The sequence below is a fragment of the Procambarus clarkii genome, chromosome 60, assembly GCF_040958095.1.
Source record: "Procambarus clarkii isolate CNS0578487 chromosome 60, FALCON_Pclarkii_2.0, whole genome shotgun sequence".
Taxonomy (NCBI): domain Eukaryota; kingdom Metazoa; phylum Arthropoda; class Malacostraca; order Decapoda; family Cambaridae; genus Procambarus; species Procambarus clarkii.
In genome coordinates this window covers 8,546,344-8,565,614 of record NC_091209.1, presented here as the reverse complement: position 1 = coordinate 8,565,614, position 19,271 = coordinate 8,546,344, and the positions used below count along the sequence as shown (strand labels likewise).

General features: G+C 40.8%; 1 protein-coding gene across 3 annotated transcripts; it reads left to right on the top strand.

Annotated features, from left to right (window-relative positions):
* The first annotated feature begins 4,485 nt into the window (after nucleotides 1-4,485).
* On the top strand, nucleotides 4,486-15,863 carry LOC123766918 (procathepsin L). Of its 3 annotated transcripts, none has more exons than XM_045756406.2 (7): nucleotides 4,486-4,614; nucleotides 8,413-8,511; nucleotides 10,813-10,965; nucleotides 12,670-12,876; nucleotides 13,096-13,287; nucleotides 13,487-13,652; nucleotides 15,191-15,863. In XM_045756406.2, exons 1-7 carry the CDS (start codon nucleotides 4,579-4,581, stop codon nucleotides 15,397-15,399), a joined length of 1,062 nt encoding a protein of 353 aa, XP_045612362.1. In that variant the 5' UTR covers nucleotides 4,486-4,578; the 3' UTR covers nucleotides 15,400-15,863. The 3 variants fall into 3 exon arrangements, with proteins under 3 accessions (XP_045612362.1, XP_045612363.1, XP_069163544.1); XM_045756407.2 differs by lacking the exon at nucleotides 4,486-4,614 and adding an exon at nucleotides 4,710-4,771; XM_069307443.1 differs by lacking the exon at nucleotides 4,486-4,614 and adding an exon at nucleotides 4,753-4,823.
* Nucleotides 15,864-19,271: the final 3,408 nt, after the last annotated feature.

Sequence of the window (19,271 nt, the reverse complement as noted above, 5' to 3'; positions counted from 1 at the left end):
CAAGGTGCCAGGCACGAGGAGCCTACCAGTGGCGGGCATGACGAACCAGGCTTCACTTGCCAGTAGTCATTGTTAAGGTAAGCTAGCACACACACGCCAGGTGTGAGCAGTTATAGGTGACTAGCTCATCACACACCTGTGAAGCTCACCTGTAGGTGAATCAGCATTAAGGTCAGGTGCTAAACAAAGCTCTGACATATGCAGGACACAGCGTGCTATCTTTACTAGAGCTGTGTGTTGTCATCAATAACGCCAATTAAATCCTCTTATAATACCAAACTGATGACGCCCAAGTATATGGAAACTACGCACAATATGCCAACGAAATTTAAATGAAGAAAATTGATAGAATTGGAGAATATATTGCTTGAGAATTTAAAGTTTGCATAAAGATATTATAAACAAGTATTTGTAAAAATTTCCAGTATACATAGAACAGAGTATGGGCCACGGGAGACATCTCCCGTCACGCAGGGTGCAGTTGCACCTCCACACATCTCCAGTATCAGCTCTTGATACTGGTAATGGCTCAAGTGGGCCACCACTTACGGGCTATTCATGCCCGTGCCACCTTTTAGGTAGCTTAATCTTCTTCAACCTTTCATCAAGATATGGGCGGTTAGTCAAGGTTGTCATCCCGACCTGTGGAACACAAAGGGACTGGGGGGTGACTACACTATTGCTAGCTGAATCACAGACGATCTCTAGAATTAAATTTGAAGGGACAAATAGTTTTAAGTTAAGTTTGTATACCGAATTAAATATTAGTTAATTTTGTAAAGGCTAAATAATGATTGTGGGTATTATCAAAATTGTGGGACGCTAACGTTGTCCAAGCTTTCATTAAGATTATGGGTCACATTGAGGTGACGTGCAATCCTTGCACCAGGTGAGGAGCCTTGCACCAGGTGAGGAGCCTTGCACCTCACCTGGTGCAAGGTGCAGCGGCGCTCAACCCCTGAGCGCTTAGTTTTTAGTTCAATTAATTTATTATGCATCCCAGATCCTCCTGTGGGCGAGTGGCAGAAAGGTTACAGTGTTACATAATGAGTTCAGGAGCTGGACGCCAGTGGTCATCAGGCTAAGTCATTTTCAGTGGTGGTGAACTAGTTGAATGTAATTTTAATTCGGCAATCATGCAGCCCACAGCCCTCCAGGGGGCGGGACAGTTGCAAGTCCCTCCCTGCGCGCACACTCTACAGAAAGCAAACTTTGGATGCTTGACGAAGACTTCTAATATATGAATTTGAGTTAAATATTTAGCCATTTCTTGAACGTTTTTATTATGTTAAATTGGTTACCATATTCCATCGTGTGGTGATGAAGGATGCGTGAATATTTTGAAGTCTACATCGGCAGGTGTAAAAAAGTGTATGTAGATGCTACTTTGTTTCAGACCTACAAAGTTTAGTGAAGTTATTTATTAGTGTTTTCATGTTACTTATAGACAACGCAAGGTTATAGTTAACCTCTTGAAAAGGCATATTTTTTAGCTACTTTAATGTTCTACCCAACACTGGGAGGCTGTCATCAGGTGCAACATACAAGACAGAAATCCGCTCTGTTATCATCAGTCACAAGTATTATTTCTTGCTTATAATCACTCCAATCCGCAATGGCCTTAGTAGGTCAACAGATATATATATATATATATATATATATATATATATATATATATATATATATATATATATATATAATATATAATATATATATTAATAATAATAATAATATTAATTCATTAATAATTGTGTAACTAGCGTCAAAAGATTGTTATTTGCTTAGCCAAACGAACTTGGGGGTTCAGTTCCTGAACCGATAATGTGCCTCTGTAACCCTTTACACCACCGCCCACGGGATGGGTATGGGGTGCATAATAAAGAAAGAAACTGAATTCATACCGCCCAATGAAGGGAAGATTGAGCGGGTGGCGTGGTAGTGGGGTCGTCACGAGGGCGGACCATCGTAGCTACAGGTTCATGTCGGGTTTAGGACCTGTCCTTCACTGCGGGGCTCACCAGTTGCTCCGAGGATGGGAACACTAACGTATTAAGCCCAGCTGCATCCTGCATCATGGCAGTTCTTAGTGTGTGAAGCAGTTCTCAAACAACAACGAGTCAATACGGCTTCTTATTCTATATTTTTGTTGAACGATGTTCATTTATGGGTCTTATGCATTATGTTTTCAAGGTAAACATCATAATATTTCTGGTTAATATAATGTTCTAGGGAACATTGTGTAACATCGTCTGATAAAATATATTGTAATCCTCAGATCTTATATCGTATATCTACTTACAAAATCTGTAATATTGCTTCCCACGAATATCCCTCCTTCTTATCATATGCAAAATATGCATTCAGAAATATTGAACAATAACTTTGATAGTACAGTATCTTTAATCCAAATAAAGATTACAACTTTATTATTACAAAAATATAATATCATTGTTCACTATTACAATGATCACATCTATGGTTTTATCTAATAATGAACCTCATCGATCAACCCGTCCTCATAAAAATAACGTCACTTTTGGCTCGTATGCGCACTATGGCCAAATTTGGACGTAATTTGAAATGAAATTGACTCACAAAAGTGACGTACTGTTCCGTTTTCTATTTGAGTCGTCCGGCTTACTCAGCCAGCTTAGAAAAGAATTCTTTCCATTAACGTTTTTCATACCGTTTTGAAACTTTATGAGAATTTCCTGCCCACCTAACCTATCAGAGGACCCTTAACTTACTGTTGTTGAAAAAAAAATCCCAAATTTATATTATTTTTTTTTTTCATTTTCAAATTACGTCCATATTCGGCCATACGGCCAAAAGCGACGTTCTTTTTAAGAGGACAGGTTGTACATTCGTGGTGTCGATGGGTTTCATGAATACAGCCATATAACGGGCTCAGGAACTGAATCCCAAAACTCATATAGTTAAGCAGGTTACAGGGACCAACAACCCAGGTATTCACAACCCGTCCACTCCACTAAAAGGTCGCGTTTGTTACGTTATGTTAACAAACCCGAAACGCTGCGCGTGCTAGTGGCTTTACAAGACTGTAATTACCATATTTGTATCCTCACATTCCTTATGTACATTCTTGTATATGCATAAATAAATAAATCAATAAATAAATAAACGTTACAAATGCAACCTACTTAGAAAAGTAACGGCTCACAAATGTCTACGTTTTCTGTGAATGGGACTCGATAAGTTAAATGGATTACTTGGGTTTGTATATTTGGAGATTGGAATTTTTTTACAGTAGCAAATCTACATAATTTTTTGGGGGGGCGAAGGGTGGATAGGTCATTGTAGGTTAAGCACAAAGCGTCCAAATTAGACGTGTGTCAGTATCAAAAGGGTCTGTCAGACATACCCTAGTAACAAGTGATCTCTATAACATTACGCGTCCAGAACGTGTGTTGAGCTCTTGACTAACTTAATGGGTCTAGTCAAGGATGTCCTGCACCCATGGTCGCCCAGTGTGTCTTGTTGTTGTTGTTGTTGTTGTCCACGGCCAGGGTGGCAGTCACCTCTTGGACCCCACCAGTACATTCCATATATATATATATATATATATATATATATATATATATATATATATATATATATATATATATATATATATATATATATATATATATATATATATATATATATATATATATATAGTATGCAGCCTAATATGCAAGGCTCGATTTGCCTAATAAGCCAAGTTTTCATGAATTAATTGTTTTTCGACTACCTAACCTACCTAACCTATAAAGATAGGTTAGGTAGGGTTGGTTAGGTTCGGTCCTATATCTGCGTTAATTTTAACTCCAATAAAAAAAATTGACCTCATACATAATGAAATGGGTAGCTTTATCATTTCATAAGAAAAAAATTAGAGAAAATATATTAATTCAGGAAAACTTGGCTTATTAGGCAAATCGGGCCTTGCATAGTAGGCCAAAAAGTGCGTTTTGGCTACTAGGTACGACATATATATATATAATATATATATAATATATATATTATATATATATGTATAATATATATATTATATATATAATATAATATAATATATTTGTATTCGGTTTGAAACCAGTACTATATTTTTGCCATATTAAAAATAGCACCTGACTTCAATATACACCACCAAAGCACTTAATTATCTTTTCTAACATCCTGTTATTGTCTTAGACATTACAAAGAATCTCAGCTTAGCTGGAATATAGCTGTGAGCGGAAGAGCACGAGGACTGTACACAGCTTGGTCCCCCCCCCCCAACACACACACCTCCCCCCCCCCCCCAACACACACACCTCCCCCCCATAACACACACACCTCCCCCCCCCAACACACACACCTCCCCCCCCCAACACACACACACCTTCCCCCCCTCCAACACACACACCTCCCCCCCCCCCAACAAACACACCTCCCCCCCCCCCCCATGGCCAGTCATGATTTTTTTTTTTGTTTGAATGGACGGTCACATGACTCCTGGGCGCCCCCCTGCCAGACGCACGACCAGCCTCCAGCACATATACCTTGTCCACCCAGAATACAAGGTCTTAAAGTATTATTATGTTATATATGAGGTGTGGCGGTAACAACAGTCAGGTAAGGTGACTCGGTTTCGGTCCATAGTAAATATTTTAATTTATTTTTTTTATTTTTATTTTTTTTATACAACATGTTGTTTGGCGGAGATGGGTTAAAGGGCTAAGAGAGTGGGTGCTCCCGGCAGCCTGTCAGTGTTGTGACGGCAAGAGGCGAGGTGAGTACTGTTTGGTGTCTCCTCATCTTTATGCTGAGTATATATATTACAAGTGCGTATATGTTCGGTTGTAACTGGTGGTGTGTACAGCGAAACGAAGAAGTATTACAATTTTACCAAGACGGTTTTTGTGGAGAAAGTATGTGTGTAGTTTGTCATTGTTAGACGAGAAAATGGCTGTAAACCTGAACCTGGATTCTGGGAATTATATGGGTCAGTGCGTCACATTCCTCACTCCCACAACACCTCCGACTAAAGCTTATTTTTAGATGCTTTATTGTGTAAAGTAATTGAATAGTTAGATATAAAAAGTTGTAATCGTCTAGCTAGACCTACTTGAGCAAGGTCAGAATTGCGTCATTTTTTGGCTTTGTTTTGGCCGGCCTTCCCGGCCTCCTGCCGTCCCTTGGCGATTACTGACTTGGGGCCCAACACTTCCAAGTTCCTTGGAAGTGCATCCAGCGGCGCCTCCAAGCATTCCAGCATGATCTTCCTTCCCCTGGGAGGTCTGGCTCCTGGCTTCCCCCTGAGAGGTCTGGCTCCTGGCTTCCCCCTGAGAGGTCTGGCTCCTGGCTTCCCCCTGAGAGGTCTGGCTCCTGGGTTCCCCCTGGAAGGTCTGGCTCCTGGGTTCCCCCTGGAAGGTCTGGCTCCATGGTTCCTCTGGGAGGTCTGGCTCCTTGGTTCCCCTTGGGAGGTCTGGCTCCTTGGTTCCCCTTGGGAGGTCTGGCTCCTTGGTTCCCCTTGGGAGGTCTGGCTCCTTGGTTCCCCTTGGGAGGTCTGGCTCCTTGGTTCCCCTTGGGAGGTCTGGCTCCTTGGTTCCCCTTGGGAGGTCTGGCTCCTTGGTTCCCCTTGGGAGGTCTGGCTCCTTGGTTCCCCTTGGGAGGTCTGGCTCCTTGGTTCCCCTTGGGAGGTCTGGCTCCTTGGTTCCCCTTGGGAGGTCTGGCTCCTTGGTTCCCCCTGGGAGGTCTGGCTCCTTGGTTCCCCCTGGGAGGTCTGGCTCCTTGGTTCCCCCTGGGAGGTCTGGCTCCTTGGTTCCCCCTGGGAGGTCTGGCTCCTTGGTTCCCCCTGGGAGGTCTGGCTCCTTGGTTCCCCCTGGGAGGTCTGGCTCCTTGGTTCCCCCTGGGAGGTCTGGCTCCTTGGTTCCCCCTGGGAGGTCTGGCTCCTTGGTTCCCCCTGGGAGGTCTGGCTCCTTGGTTCCCCCTGGGAGGTCTGGCTCCTTGGTTCCCCCTGGGAGGTCTGGCTCCTTGGTTCCCCCTGGGAGGTCTGGCTCCTTGGTTCCCCCTGGGAGGTCTGGCTCCTTGGTTCCCCCTGGGAGGTCTGGCTCCTTGGTATCCCCTGGGAGGTCTGGCTCCTTGGTATCCCCTTGGAGGTCTGGCTCCTTGGTATCCCCTTGGAGGTCAGGCTCCTTGGTTCCCCCTGGGAGGTCTGGCTCCTTGGTTCCCCCTGGGAGGTCTGGCTCCTGGGTTCCCCCTGGGAGGTCTGGCTCCTGGGTTCCCCCTGGGAGGTCTGGCTCCTGGGTTCCCCCTGGGAGGTCTGGCTCCTGGGTTCCCCCTGGGAGGTCTGGCTCCTGGGTTCCCCCTGGGAGGTCTGGCTCCTGGGTTCCCCCTGGGAGGTCTGGCTCCTGGGTTCCCCCTGGGAGGTCTGGCTCCTGGGTTCCCCCTGGGAGGTCTGGCTCCTGGGTTCCCCCTGGGAGGTCTGGCTCCTGGGTTCCCCCTGGGAGGTCTGGCTCCTGGGTTCCCCCTGGGAGGTCTGGCTCCTGGGGTTCCCCCTGGGAGGTCTGGCTCCTGGGGTTCCCCCTGGGAGGTCTGGCTCCTGGGGTTCCCCCTGGGAGGTCTGGCTCCTGGGGTTCCCCCTGGGAGGTCTGGCTCCTGGGGTTCCCCCTGGGAGGTCTGGCTCCTGGGTTTCCCCCTGGGAGGTCTGGCTCCTGGGTTTCCCCCTGGGAGGTCTGGCTCCTGGGTTCCCCCCTGGGAGGTCTGGCTCCTGGGTTCCCCCCTGGGAGGCCTCGCTCCTGGGTTCCCCCCTGGGAGGCCTGGCTCCTGGGTTTCCCCCTGGGAGGCCTGGCTCCTGGGTTTCCCCCTGGGAGGCCTGGCTCCTGGGTTTCCCCCTGGGAGGTCTGGCTCCTGGGTTTCCCCCTGGGAGGTCTGGCTCCTGGGTTTCCCCCTGGGAGGTCTGGCTCCTGGGTTTCCCCCTGGGAGGTCTGGCTCCTGGGTTTCCCCCTGGGAGGTCTGGCTCCTGGGTTTCCCCCTGGGAGGTCTGGCTCCTGGGTTTCCCCCTGGGAGGCCTGGCTCCTGGGTTTCCCCCTGGGAGGTCTGGCTCCTGGGTTCCCCTGGAAAGTCTGGCTTGGTCGTCGCTCCCCCCTCCCCCTAAATGTCTGGCTCCATTGCACTCCCTCTGAGATGTAGCTTCTTTTCCCTCTTTCCACCTTGCTTGTCAGTTCTTTCCCTAACAGTCTGGGTTTTACTTGAATTTTGCATTTTTTTAGATTAGCATTAGCCCAAAACTAGTTTGGTTTTAGGCTACATAAAAAATTATTGATACAGGATATAAATGTTTTCCCCTTGTATTGTTTGGTAAAGATCTGTTATACCTAATATTCATAATATTTAGATTAACCTGTTTATAGGTCATAGAAGAACATTCTAAACTTGGTTGTACATTCATTATGGTTGTGTGTTGACTAATTGCAAAGCTCTGCATATTTCACAATGTTGATCATCACACAATATGTCTGGCAGCCACGAGGTTCTTTTAACTGCAGAAGTTCTCATCATATTTCTTCTGTATCCTTAAGGTTTCTGCCAATAAACTACTGTATACAGTAAATACCAATTCCTAAGATTGACTAGATAATTGAGTCTCCGTGGTGTAGTGGTAAGACTCGCCTGGCGTTCCGCGAGCGCTTTGTCATGGGTTCGTATCCTGGCCGGGGAGGATTTACTGGGTGCAAATCCTTAACTATAGCCTCTGTTTAACGCAACAGTAAAATGTGTACTTGGATGAAAAAACGATTCTTCGCGGCAGGGGATCGTATTCCAGGGACTTGCCCGAAACGCTACGCGTACTAGTGGCTGTACAAGAATGTAACAACTCTTGTATATATCTCAAAAAAAAAAATAAATAAATAAAAAAAAAAAAATAAGGAAGGTAAACAAATAAGATTTCTTCATATAAATGGCTTTATGAAATATTTTAGTATTGTATCACAAAGACTTAAATACTGTACTGTGCAAACCTTTGCAAATGTGTGTTGTATTCAGTGCTTTATCATTCATTTGTTCTCACTTAAAATATCTGCAGCAACTTTGATTACTGTTCAATGAGCATTATCTTGTTTTAAAACACTGGATAGTAGGCCTGAAACACTATACATGCTAGTGGCTTTGCAAGAATGTATTACTGTACTTGCCCACCAACATATGCACTTTAACTACCCATTATCTTGTATATGAATAAATAAATAAATGTTGTCATATTTATTCACTTTTAACTTGGGCCTGCAACCTTGTTTCATCTTTATTATAATATAATTGGTAAATGCTTGTAAATTATCATACTGTACCTATGCAAAAATAATCAAATATAAGTTTGATAGTATATTGTGCAATACTGTACACTTTTTTAAACGAGATCAAATACAACAGATGAAGTGCTTGGCAGCATCAGTGTTGGTGGCCGTTCTGGCTTCAGCTTCGGCAGTTTCTTTCTTCTCCGTTGCGTTGGAAGAGTGGGATGCTTTTAAGGTAAGACGATGCATGTAAAACAATTTTTATGTTTGTAAATTAGCTATGCAACAAACATTATTTATTTGAAGGAAGAGAATTTTCAGAAGTACAGTAATTAATAATTATAATTAATAATCATGTCAAGCATCCTATGTATATGTATACTTTAGGCTTATATCAAACTTGCATTCACTGTACATTTGCACAACACCATTTCCAGTTTACGGTAACAAAACAGTATTTTACATTAAACACAAATTAACATTTATATTGAACCAAATTTTAATGCAAGCATAAAAGTTAATTCTAACGCCTTTATATGCTCTGCCAACTGCCACTGCAACAATTTGTTACATCTTAGTCAAATTTGTGGTACTGTAGTTTAAATATACTGTACAAATATAAATTTATATACAAAGAAATTTAAGAGCTCGTACCATACTTAGAACATTATTTGTGCCATTTCCAATTTTTGGAAATTATTTCATTTCCATTTCCAATTATTGTTTTCTTAATTATTGGACAGGCTATCAATATATTGCTAACAGCCACAAACACCACCTCCATTAGTATAATATTATTACACCACCTCAGCCATCATCAAAATACAACCACACAAAACACTTGCTACACAACACAGCCACCATTGCCAATCTCTTTTAATAAAATAGTGGAAAATATTGTGGAAGATACTGGTAGTAACCAAGGAGGTACAGAAGAACCTGTAAGAACTTGATGCATGAAAAGAATTATGACCACCCGATTATGCTTTGGATATTGAATGTGACGGCAGAGGAATTGTGTAATCCTTTGACTAAGGTGTATTGTGTACAGTAAGCAAAGGATTTACAGCCATTCAAAGACACTGGAATGACTCTAAATGTGTTCCCATATTAAAAAAAAGGAGAGAAGAGTTCTTAAATTATAGTCCTGTACTACTGACTTGCATACTTTGTAAAATACAGTACCAAGAAAACAGTTAGTTGAACATTTGAAGATGACTAATTTTGTATCAGACACAACATTGTTTTTAAATGAGGAAAGGCATGCCTTGCAACCCTGGTAAAGTTCAACAAGGTGGGTGGATGGATTGCATTTTCCTAGATTGCTAGAAAGCATTTTGACACATTCCTCATAAAATATATAAGCTGGAAATGCAGGCAATGGTAGCTGGGACTGGTGCTGAACTGGGTCAGTGTTTAACTTGACACATAGGAAACAGGGTTGTAGTGAGAAAGGAAGTCAGGATAGAAGTTAGATGACTGAATAATGCTGCAGGAATAGGTAAACAAATGTCAACTGGATTTTAAATTAATCCCTCAAAATTTGAAGTAATGAGGCTTGGAAGAGACCAGAAGAACAGTAAAGTTTACAAGGCGGACGTCAGTTGTTAAGAGTCATAAAGGGCTAAGGACCTGGGAGTGAATGTAATATGCCTCAACACTTACAGACTGGAGGCATGTAATAACATAATACCTTCCTCTGGGAGGAAGCATATGCATATGTGAGCTGCAAACTGCTGCATATGTGAGCCCAGCAAACATGAGGATGGCTTGATCCTGACCAAGGAATCCTTCTGAATGTTGTGTAGTTTTTGTTAGAGTAGGTCGGACTCAGAGAGTAAACAAATTCCCAGATCCCTCTTCAGGTATATGTAACTCTAGCATAGAACCTACAACTGGTAGACATGCACAAGATCAAAATTTTGGATGTACAAAGTTTTGCCTCAAAACAGTACTGTGCTAGAAATGTTAGAAATGAGATTAGAAGACGATCCAAGTGAATTAAATCTAAGGACATTAGAGACAAGAAGATACCTAAGGAAATAGCCAAGTGGACAGAGATGTTTTCCTGGTGGAGGACAACAGACTAAAAGGTCACACTTGGAGTTGAATAAAGAAAATGTCTGGAAATTAAAGAAATAAAGCGAGTCGTGAAAAAGTGAATGAGCTAGTACCAGAGGTGGTGAGCAATAGACAGATTATACACAGCTTCAAGAGCAAGTTTGGGTGTGCTGGAAGGTTGGTAGATGTAAACACACCAGGTACAATAGCGAAGGCAGGGTCCTAGAGCTGGAACATGCTCACGTAGACACAACATGGTTAACACACTATAGTCGCGTCCATTTAGGTTCGGTCCAGGATACACCGTTATTAATAGGCCACGAGGTTGTAACTTCTGGTTAATTATTATTACACAATTCTGTATTACTATATTTTATATTGTGTGCATATCTTTCCTCATTAATGTAGTTATAATTACTGAAATTGTTTATGCATTTGCATATTCCCTTCATTCATAATGTTGGTATTTTTTTAGCTTGAACATAGCAAGAAATATGAAACTGATGTTGAAGACTCATTCCGCTTGAAAATATTTATGGAGAACAAACACAAGATTGCTGCTCACAATAAGCTGTATTCAACAGGACAAAAGTCATACAAGCTCAGAATGAACAAGTATGGTGACATGGTAAGTAAGATTTATGGACATAACTTAAGATCAAATATTTGTTAATACATAATAAAAGCTATCTATTTGCAATTTCTTTGCTACAATCAATATTTTTAAATTGGAAATGGAACACATTCAGCTATAGGAATTAAATAAACAACTATGTATTCAAACACTGATGAAGATGTCATTCGTCATTTGACAGTGGCCTCGCATTGCACTAAACCAGGGGTTGGAGAGCGGGTAAATTACCCCAAATATGGTAAAAATTTAAATTTTGGGAGTAATAAAGGCTCAAATAATACAAATAGAAGTACAAGTACAGGTATTTAAGATTTGTTATTTTGCTGGTATTTTATATAAAGCGAGTTGAGAATTTTAAACAACTAATATATTTTTTCTATTCAAAACTGTTGACCCTGGGAGGAATATCATTTTAATAAAGATTTGGGGTAAAACCCATTCAACCTGGGGAATAATATAATTTCAACAGATTTTGGTTAGTACCCAAGAAAGTTCCCCCTACTCCTGCACTTTGAGGTTAAATTTTAGTGTTATTGACTCTAGCAACTAGTTGCACTCTTAAGTTATACCTTTGGGGTTTCATATCCTTTGGTCAGGGTGATATCTTTTTATGTTTCCATCCATTTCCTTCATTCTTAGTCAAGGATGAAACCTGCACATTATGTAGGCAACTGGCATTGTTCAGTTGTGGTCAGTGCATCCAAGGGTGCATCACACTGTTCTGTTACTGCCCTGCACTGCTATTTTGTGCCTGCCAACCTCATCGTCAACCACAAGACTACGGTGCTTTGTTCAAAGGCCCTAATCTCCCATCCTATAGTAAATGAGTCAATGCCATGTTTGTGTGCACATGACCTGAAGTAGCCTGTCCTCCAAACAAAGACCCAATGTCCATTCCATGCGCCTACCAAACCCCCTGTTTATGAATGAAAAACAATTTCCATAAGACTCGTGACTGATGACGTTCGAACATTTCCGGAACAAGTGCTTTCATTTCACTGACGAATTTTGTTCAAATCACAATGCTGTAAATGCTTCACCCACGTACTACAAATACAAATAAGCACCAACAAAACCTAAGCCCCCCACCCTTTTTTTTTTACCAGTGCCTAGATATGTACAATATAGAGCTGTAATATAAAATATTAATTTATATTTGAGAAAATATCTGTTTTGAATGAACATGTTAAAATTGATTAAAGTGTCTTTGGGGTCGACCGTTGGATGGAATGGACTTGGTTTGAGGACGGGTTTCTTTCCCTTTCAAATGACCCCTGAAAGGACATTTGAAAGATTCTGGGGTGCTGGCACTACCTAGATATTGTCCTGCCTATCTATTTGATTTGCACCCTTATGTAATAGTGAAATCTTACCTTGTGGATAACCAAGCAAGTCTGCTCAGAAAGGCTCTATCCATATAGTTTTGACTCAAACCAATTCTTTGCCTTAATTTCCAGAAAAAATAGATTTAGAAATTCAGTCGAGCTTATTTATGTTGCCTTTATAATATAACCCCCCCCCCCTAATTCATACACTATTAAGTTTTTGGTGGCAGTCCTTTTACACACTCAAGGTTTCCAGACTATGAAGATTTCTCAAGTATACAGTACTAGTAAATAACTAATGGACTCCAAATATACAACACAGAACCATATTTTTTTTGTGTATAATAATAAATGCTTAATTTTTTTCTTTCAGCTTCATAGTGAATTTGTGTCAACAATGAATGGTTTCCATTGGAACCATACAGGAAGCTACAGATCTAACCGTCTGTACACCGGTGCCAACTTTATTGAACCAGACGACGACGTTGTATTGCCAAAGAGTGTTGACTGGAGGGAGAAGGGAGCAGTTACCCCAGTGAAGGATCAGGGGCAGTGTGGATCATGCTGGTCATTTTCAGCTGTGAGTACTTCATTTTATTTAAAAAATTTACTGTCATTCATTTACAATTTGTAGTAAAAGTTAAATAACTATTGATCATTAAGCAAAATATTTTTATTGTATTCCTAATTTTTGATTTTGGAATTAATTTCCATTACCTTTTCGAAATTTTATTCCTAAATATTTTCCAAAGTGAATGTAATTGTATTACAATACTGTAATGTGTGGTATGATCCACAGACCGGATCACTGGAGGGTCAACACTTCCGCCAGACTGGTAAGCTAGTGAGTCTCTCTGAGCAGAATTTGATTGACTGCTCCACCAAGTATGGCAATAATGGTTGTAATGGTGGACTGATGGACTATGCCTTCCAGTACATTAAAGATAATGGTGGAATTGATACAGAGAAGTCGTATCCATATGATGCCGAGGTATGGAACCAATACAGTTATGTGCTTTGTAATAAAACTGCAAGTTAATGAAAGATCATGTTATGATGAGATCTTGTCTGTTGTGCATTAATAAACCTGCATAGATACTCTTCTACTCATCCATAATTGAATATTGATTCTGACGTAAAAATAATCTGATCTACTTCATAAAAACATACTTTACTACATACTTTAATAGGATGAAAATTGCCGTTATAATCCACGTGAATCTGGCGCTGAAGATACTGGTTTTGTTGATGTTCGAGAGGGAAGTGAAATGGCCTTGAAGAAAGCTATTGCCACTGTAGGACCAGTTTCAGTTGCCATTGATGCTGCACATGATTCATTCCAGTTTTACCATGATGGTGAGTTTTTAAGTTCCCCATTGTTTGAAAATATGCATGTTGAAGGTAGGTGTAAATTGTGCAAGTCAGATGAATGACATTCTTTTGAGTGAGTGGAGCACTTTCTCTTAGATACCCCTAAATACATAGAACTAGGCTGAGATGCCCAGTGAACAGGGCATTAGGCTAGGATGACCAGCGGGCATGAGGCTAGGGATCTTCTTGAGTTGATGTAATTGTATTACATCAACTGGTTACATTACATTACTGTATTACATTACTGGATGACTGGTGTAATTACCTAAGTAATTACCTAAGTGTAGTTACAGGATGAGAGCTACGCTCGTGGTGTCCCGTCTCCCCAGCACTCTTTGTCATATAATGCTTTGAAATTACTGACGGTTTTGGCCTCCACAACCTTCTCACTTAACTTGTGTGGATGGAGAACTAGGCCGAGATGCCCATTGGATGGGGGACTAGGCTGTTTGTTTTTGTTGGATGCAGGAATCTATATTTTGAATCGGTCCATCCATAATTTTAGGCATTATCATGTTTTGAGGATGGGTTACACTATTTACATGCACACACTGTCAGTCATCTTGCCCCAATACAACATTCAGTATCTGCAGTTATTTCATTTTCACACACTAATATATTCATAGCTACCCTACTATTCCCCCCCCCCCCCCATCCTCTTGAATAGTACATTGTATTTTTGACATAAATCCTGTAAGGCCAAAAACTAATAGCAGCTCTCAAAATTAATGTGGTAGCTTGTTGTATTCATGGGTCTTCTGTTAGGTTCGGCAATTTAGTGCATCTGCTTGGTGACATTGAGTGCTCGAGAGGATGGGCTGAACAGTTAAAATGTGGCTACAGGTAAAACCTAAACTTGCTAGAAGTCAGTCCTACTTGGATAACTTTCTTCTAACTTAACACAAATAACCTGGTGGAGTATGTAGGCAAGAGAAATATAAATAAGAGGTACTAAATTAAAATTGTAGCAGTGTCCAAAACTATGTCCATCCAGCTTCCTTTCACAATTCCAACTGATTCAAACATGGCTGGAATTCCTTGACCAGGTAACTTCTAGATTATTAATATTACTAGTATTAATAATGACCTCCCTGTCATTATATATGTTAAAACATTTTAGCAAGGCACTAGAATTAACCATAAGATTAGTATGCCCCAAAGTTGCCCTATATGTACATTAGTACAAATATATAGGTGGATCTAGACTGAGATATCCTCTTGTGCTGCTGCCATATTTCTGAGCACACTACCTCCACTGGTTTCACTCATGAACACAACCTTGTAAATACACTATATTTAATATCTATTACCCATTAAAAAATAATGGTTAACTAAACAAGATAGTTTTCAGAACACTGATCACATTTAGGGTCCAGAACAGTAACTTGCCAACATTGCTTGTTGCCCCGACAGGGTGTCACCCACTTCTCCAACCAGTTAAAAATATAATTGTTCAGGCCAGAGTACTACATTTATTCACTACACTACATTTATTCATATTGTCAATTTTTGTAATTTTACAGGTGTTTATAACGAACCAGAATGCAGTTCTGAGCAGCTGGACCATGGTGTTCTGGCTGTGGGTTATGGCACAGCAGAGGATGGTACAGACTACTGGCTGGTGAAGAACTCCTGGGGAACATCTTGGGGTGATGAAGGTTACATTAAGATGATTCGTAATCATCATAACCAGTGTGGCATTGCTAGTGCTGCCTCCTTCCCTCTTGTTTAAGACATGGGAGATATTAATGCCCTAAATCTCATCCAAAGATATTGTGATTAGCTTTTTAAGTATATAATTTATATATTGGATTGATATGAAGGGCATAATCATTTTATACTTATATTTTAAATACATGCTCAGTGTTTACATTGTTTACCGTATGTCATATACTGTACCGAGTGACCATACTTCACACAAATGCCCATAATTGAAAATAACTTTTTAGGGTTTACTAGTGAACTGAATGTGGTAATGCATTTGAACTTGGGAACTTTCTTAATAATTAAGATATCATTTACATGATTGCATTGTAACAACATTTTTGTTTGTTTTTAGTGAACTTGTCAAAATTATGTTCATCCAAGGTACATAAGAGGTTTGAATGACAGGTTTGTATGGTTCAGAATATTCTGAAGCTGTGTATGAAAGTTATCTTTTTATATTATCTTTATCAATAAACTTAAAATATTTTACTTATGATTCTTTACCTTCTTTTATTATTAAAATTATATAATATTCACCAGAGGGCTACTATCCCTCTAATGGCTTCAATGGTGACAGGAAGCTGGCAGCTTTGCAAATATGGGGACCTTGGATGAGTTTATCCAGCTGGATTTAGCCTTTACAGCTTTGAAGGGTAAGCAGTTCCATGGGTTTATAACCCTGTGGGGTAAATCTGTCCTACATTGTGTCTTTTTGAGCTTTAAACTCTTATTGTATATATATATATGCTAAATTCTGCCTTTTATAGTACCGTAGTAGTCTGGAGCAATATCCGCCAAATTGTTCAGTACTGTATTTTAAAGGCCTACGAGATCAGCACTGTCATGGCTGGTTAGCCCTGAGGTCCTTGACCATTCCTGGTATGAAAGTCAACTTAGTAATGGAATGATTTTTGTTGCCTGGTGTTGGTCTCTTCATGTTTTAAGAACATAAGAACAAAGGTAACTGCAGAAGGCCTATTGGTCCATACGATGCAGCTCCTATTTATAACCACGCACTCCTACTCATATACACGTCCAACCCACGTTTCAAACAATCGAGGGACCCCACCTCCACCACGTTACTCGGTAATTGGTTCCATAAATCAACAACCTTGATACCGAACCAGTATTTACCCAAGTCTTTCTTAAATCTAAACTTGTACAATTTATACCCCATTGTTTCATGTTCTGTCTTGTGTTGATACTTTTAATACCCTATTAATATCCCCCTTTATGTCCATTCATCCATTTGTAAACCTCTATCATGTCACCCCTATCTTCTTGAGATGATTTCGGGGCTTTTTAGTGTCCCCGCGGCCCGGTCCTCGACCAGGCCTCCACCCCCAGGAAGCAGCCCGTGACAGCTGACTAACACCCAGGTACCTATTTTACTGCTAGGTAACAGGGGCATAGGGTGAAAGAAACTCTGCCCATTGTTTCTCGCCGGCACCTGGGATCGAACCCAGGACCACAAGTCCAGCGTGCTGTCCGCTCGGCCGACCGGCTCCCTAACTCTCTTTGCCTTTCCAGTGAATGCAATTTAAGCTTTTGTTAATCTTTCTTCATATGAAAGATTTTTAATTTGGGGGATTAATCGTCATCCTACGCTGGACACATTTAAGTAAATTTATATCCATTCTATAGTACGGCGACCAAAACTGAACTTCATAATCTAAATGGGGGCCTAACCAGAGCAAGATATAGCTGAAGAACAACACCAGGTGTCTTGTTACTAACGCTTCGATTAATAAATCCCAGTGTCCTATTTGCCTTATTGCGAACATTCATGCATTGATCCTTTGGTTTTAAATTCTTACTAATCATAACTCTCGGATCCCTTTCGCAATCTCAACACCATCTAGCTTGTATCTTTTTAACTATTTGTAGGGCCTCAAATTAGTCAACCTATGTCAATGTCAACTTATTTATCTAGCTCGTATATTTTAACTATTTGTAGGGCCTCAAATTAATTTTTCACTTCCACTTTACCATAAATCTTGGTGTCATCTGCAAATTTGATGTCTGTAATATTCTCATTTGTCATTAATGTATATGACAAAAAGGGTTGGCTCCAAAATGGACCCTTGTGGTATCCCACTTGTCACATATCTCCAGTGTTGGGATCGCTCTGTCTGGAGAAAACTCCAGCGGTTTCCAGGAGTCATCAGCTCTGCCAATTATTCCCCACGACATAATGCATGCTTGTAGCAGTATCAGTATTTCACCGGCCTGGCCCGTTGTCATGTTTGACACTTCCAATTCGGCCCTGATATTTCCTAGTTCGAATGCACGGTTTGGCTTGTGAGTGTACAAGGTTACACACCAAAGCGTCAAGGGCTGGAAAAATAATAGGCCAATAAAAATCATCTGCTATTATTCAGCAAACGTAAACACTAGGAAATGTGAAATTTATTTACTTCACTTCCACCTTTCTAAAAATGTGGACTGTTAAAAGGTGTCACTATTTCCCAATCTTAATGAGTAAACAATCGTTTTCAATCAAAGTAAATCTTGCTCTGAAGAGATACAGTGGAACTCCCTATAAGGGTTGCACAACATGGGTTAGGTGAGAAACTGCTCCAACTGTTTCTGTTGCTGCAGTTGGACGTCTCTCTTCCCATTAATGCCTCAGTTTTACCATTATGGTAAAATGGTTGGTCAATAGGTACTTGTGAAGCCTTAATGACAACCAGTGGTTAGTAGGGCTTCAAGCCTAACACTAAACTGTGCACCAGTTTATCGTATTTTCATACCATATATCCTAACATGTTTTGTAGGCGTCCCATTACATCCTTCCAAAAATTAACATTTTAAATAAAAAAGCTAACAGGGGCATCAGGGTGAAAGAAACATTTTGCCCTCCCCTGTGGAGGCAGAGATAAATGGGCAAAATGTTTCTTTCACCCTGATGTTCCCGTTACCTAGCAGTAAATAGGTACCTGGGAGTTAGACAGCTGCTTCTGGCTGTTTCCTGGGGTGTAATTACCTAAGTGTAGTTACAGGATGAGAGCTACGCTCGTGGTGTCCCGTCTTCCCAGCACTCTTTGTCATATAACGCTTTGAAACTACTGACGGTCTTGGCCTCCACCACCTTCTCACTTAACTTGTTCCAACCGTCTACCACTCTATTTGCGAAGGTGAATTTTCTTATATTTCTTCGGCATCTGTGTTTAGCTAGTTTAAATCTATGACCTCTTGTTCTTGAAGTTCCAGGTCTCAGGAAGTCTTCCCTGTCGATTTTGTCAATTCCTGTTACTATTTTGTATGTAGTGATCATATCACCTCTTTTTCTTCTGTCTTCTAGTTTTGGCATATTTAATGCTTCTAACCTCTCCTCGTAGCTCTTGCCCTTCAGTTCTGGGAGCCACTTAGTAGCATGTCTTTGCACCTTTTCCAGTTTGTTGATGTGCTTCTTAAGATATGGGCACCACACAACAGCTGCATATTCTAGCTTTGGCCTAACAAAAGTCATGAACAATTTCTTTAGTATATCGCCATCCATGTATTTAAATGCAATTCTGAAGTTAGAAAGCATAGCATAGGCTCCTTGCACAATATTCTTTATGTGGTCCTCAGGTGATAGTTTTCTATCTAGAACCACTCCTAGATCTCTTTCTTTATCAGAATTCTTTAAAGATTTCTCACATAATATATAGGTTGTGTGGGGTCTATGTTCTCCTATTCCACATTCCATAACATGACATTTATTAACATTAAATTCCATTTGCCAAGTGGTGCTCCATATACTTATTTTGTCCAGGTCTTTTTGAAGGGCATGACAGTCATCTAAATTTCTTATCCTTCCTATTATCTTAGCATCATCAGCAAACATGTTCATATAATTCTGTATACCAACTGGTAGATCATTTATGTACACAATAAACATCACTGGTGCAA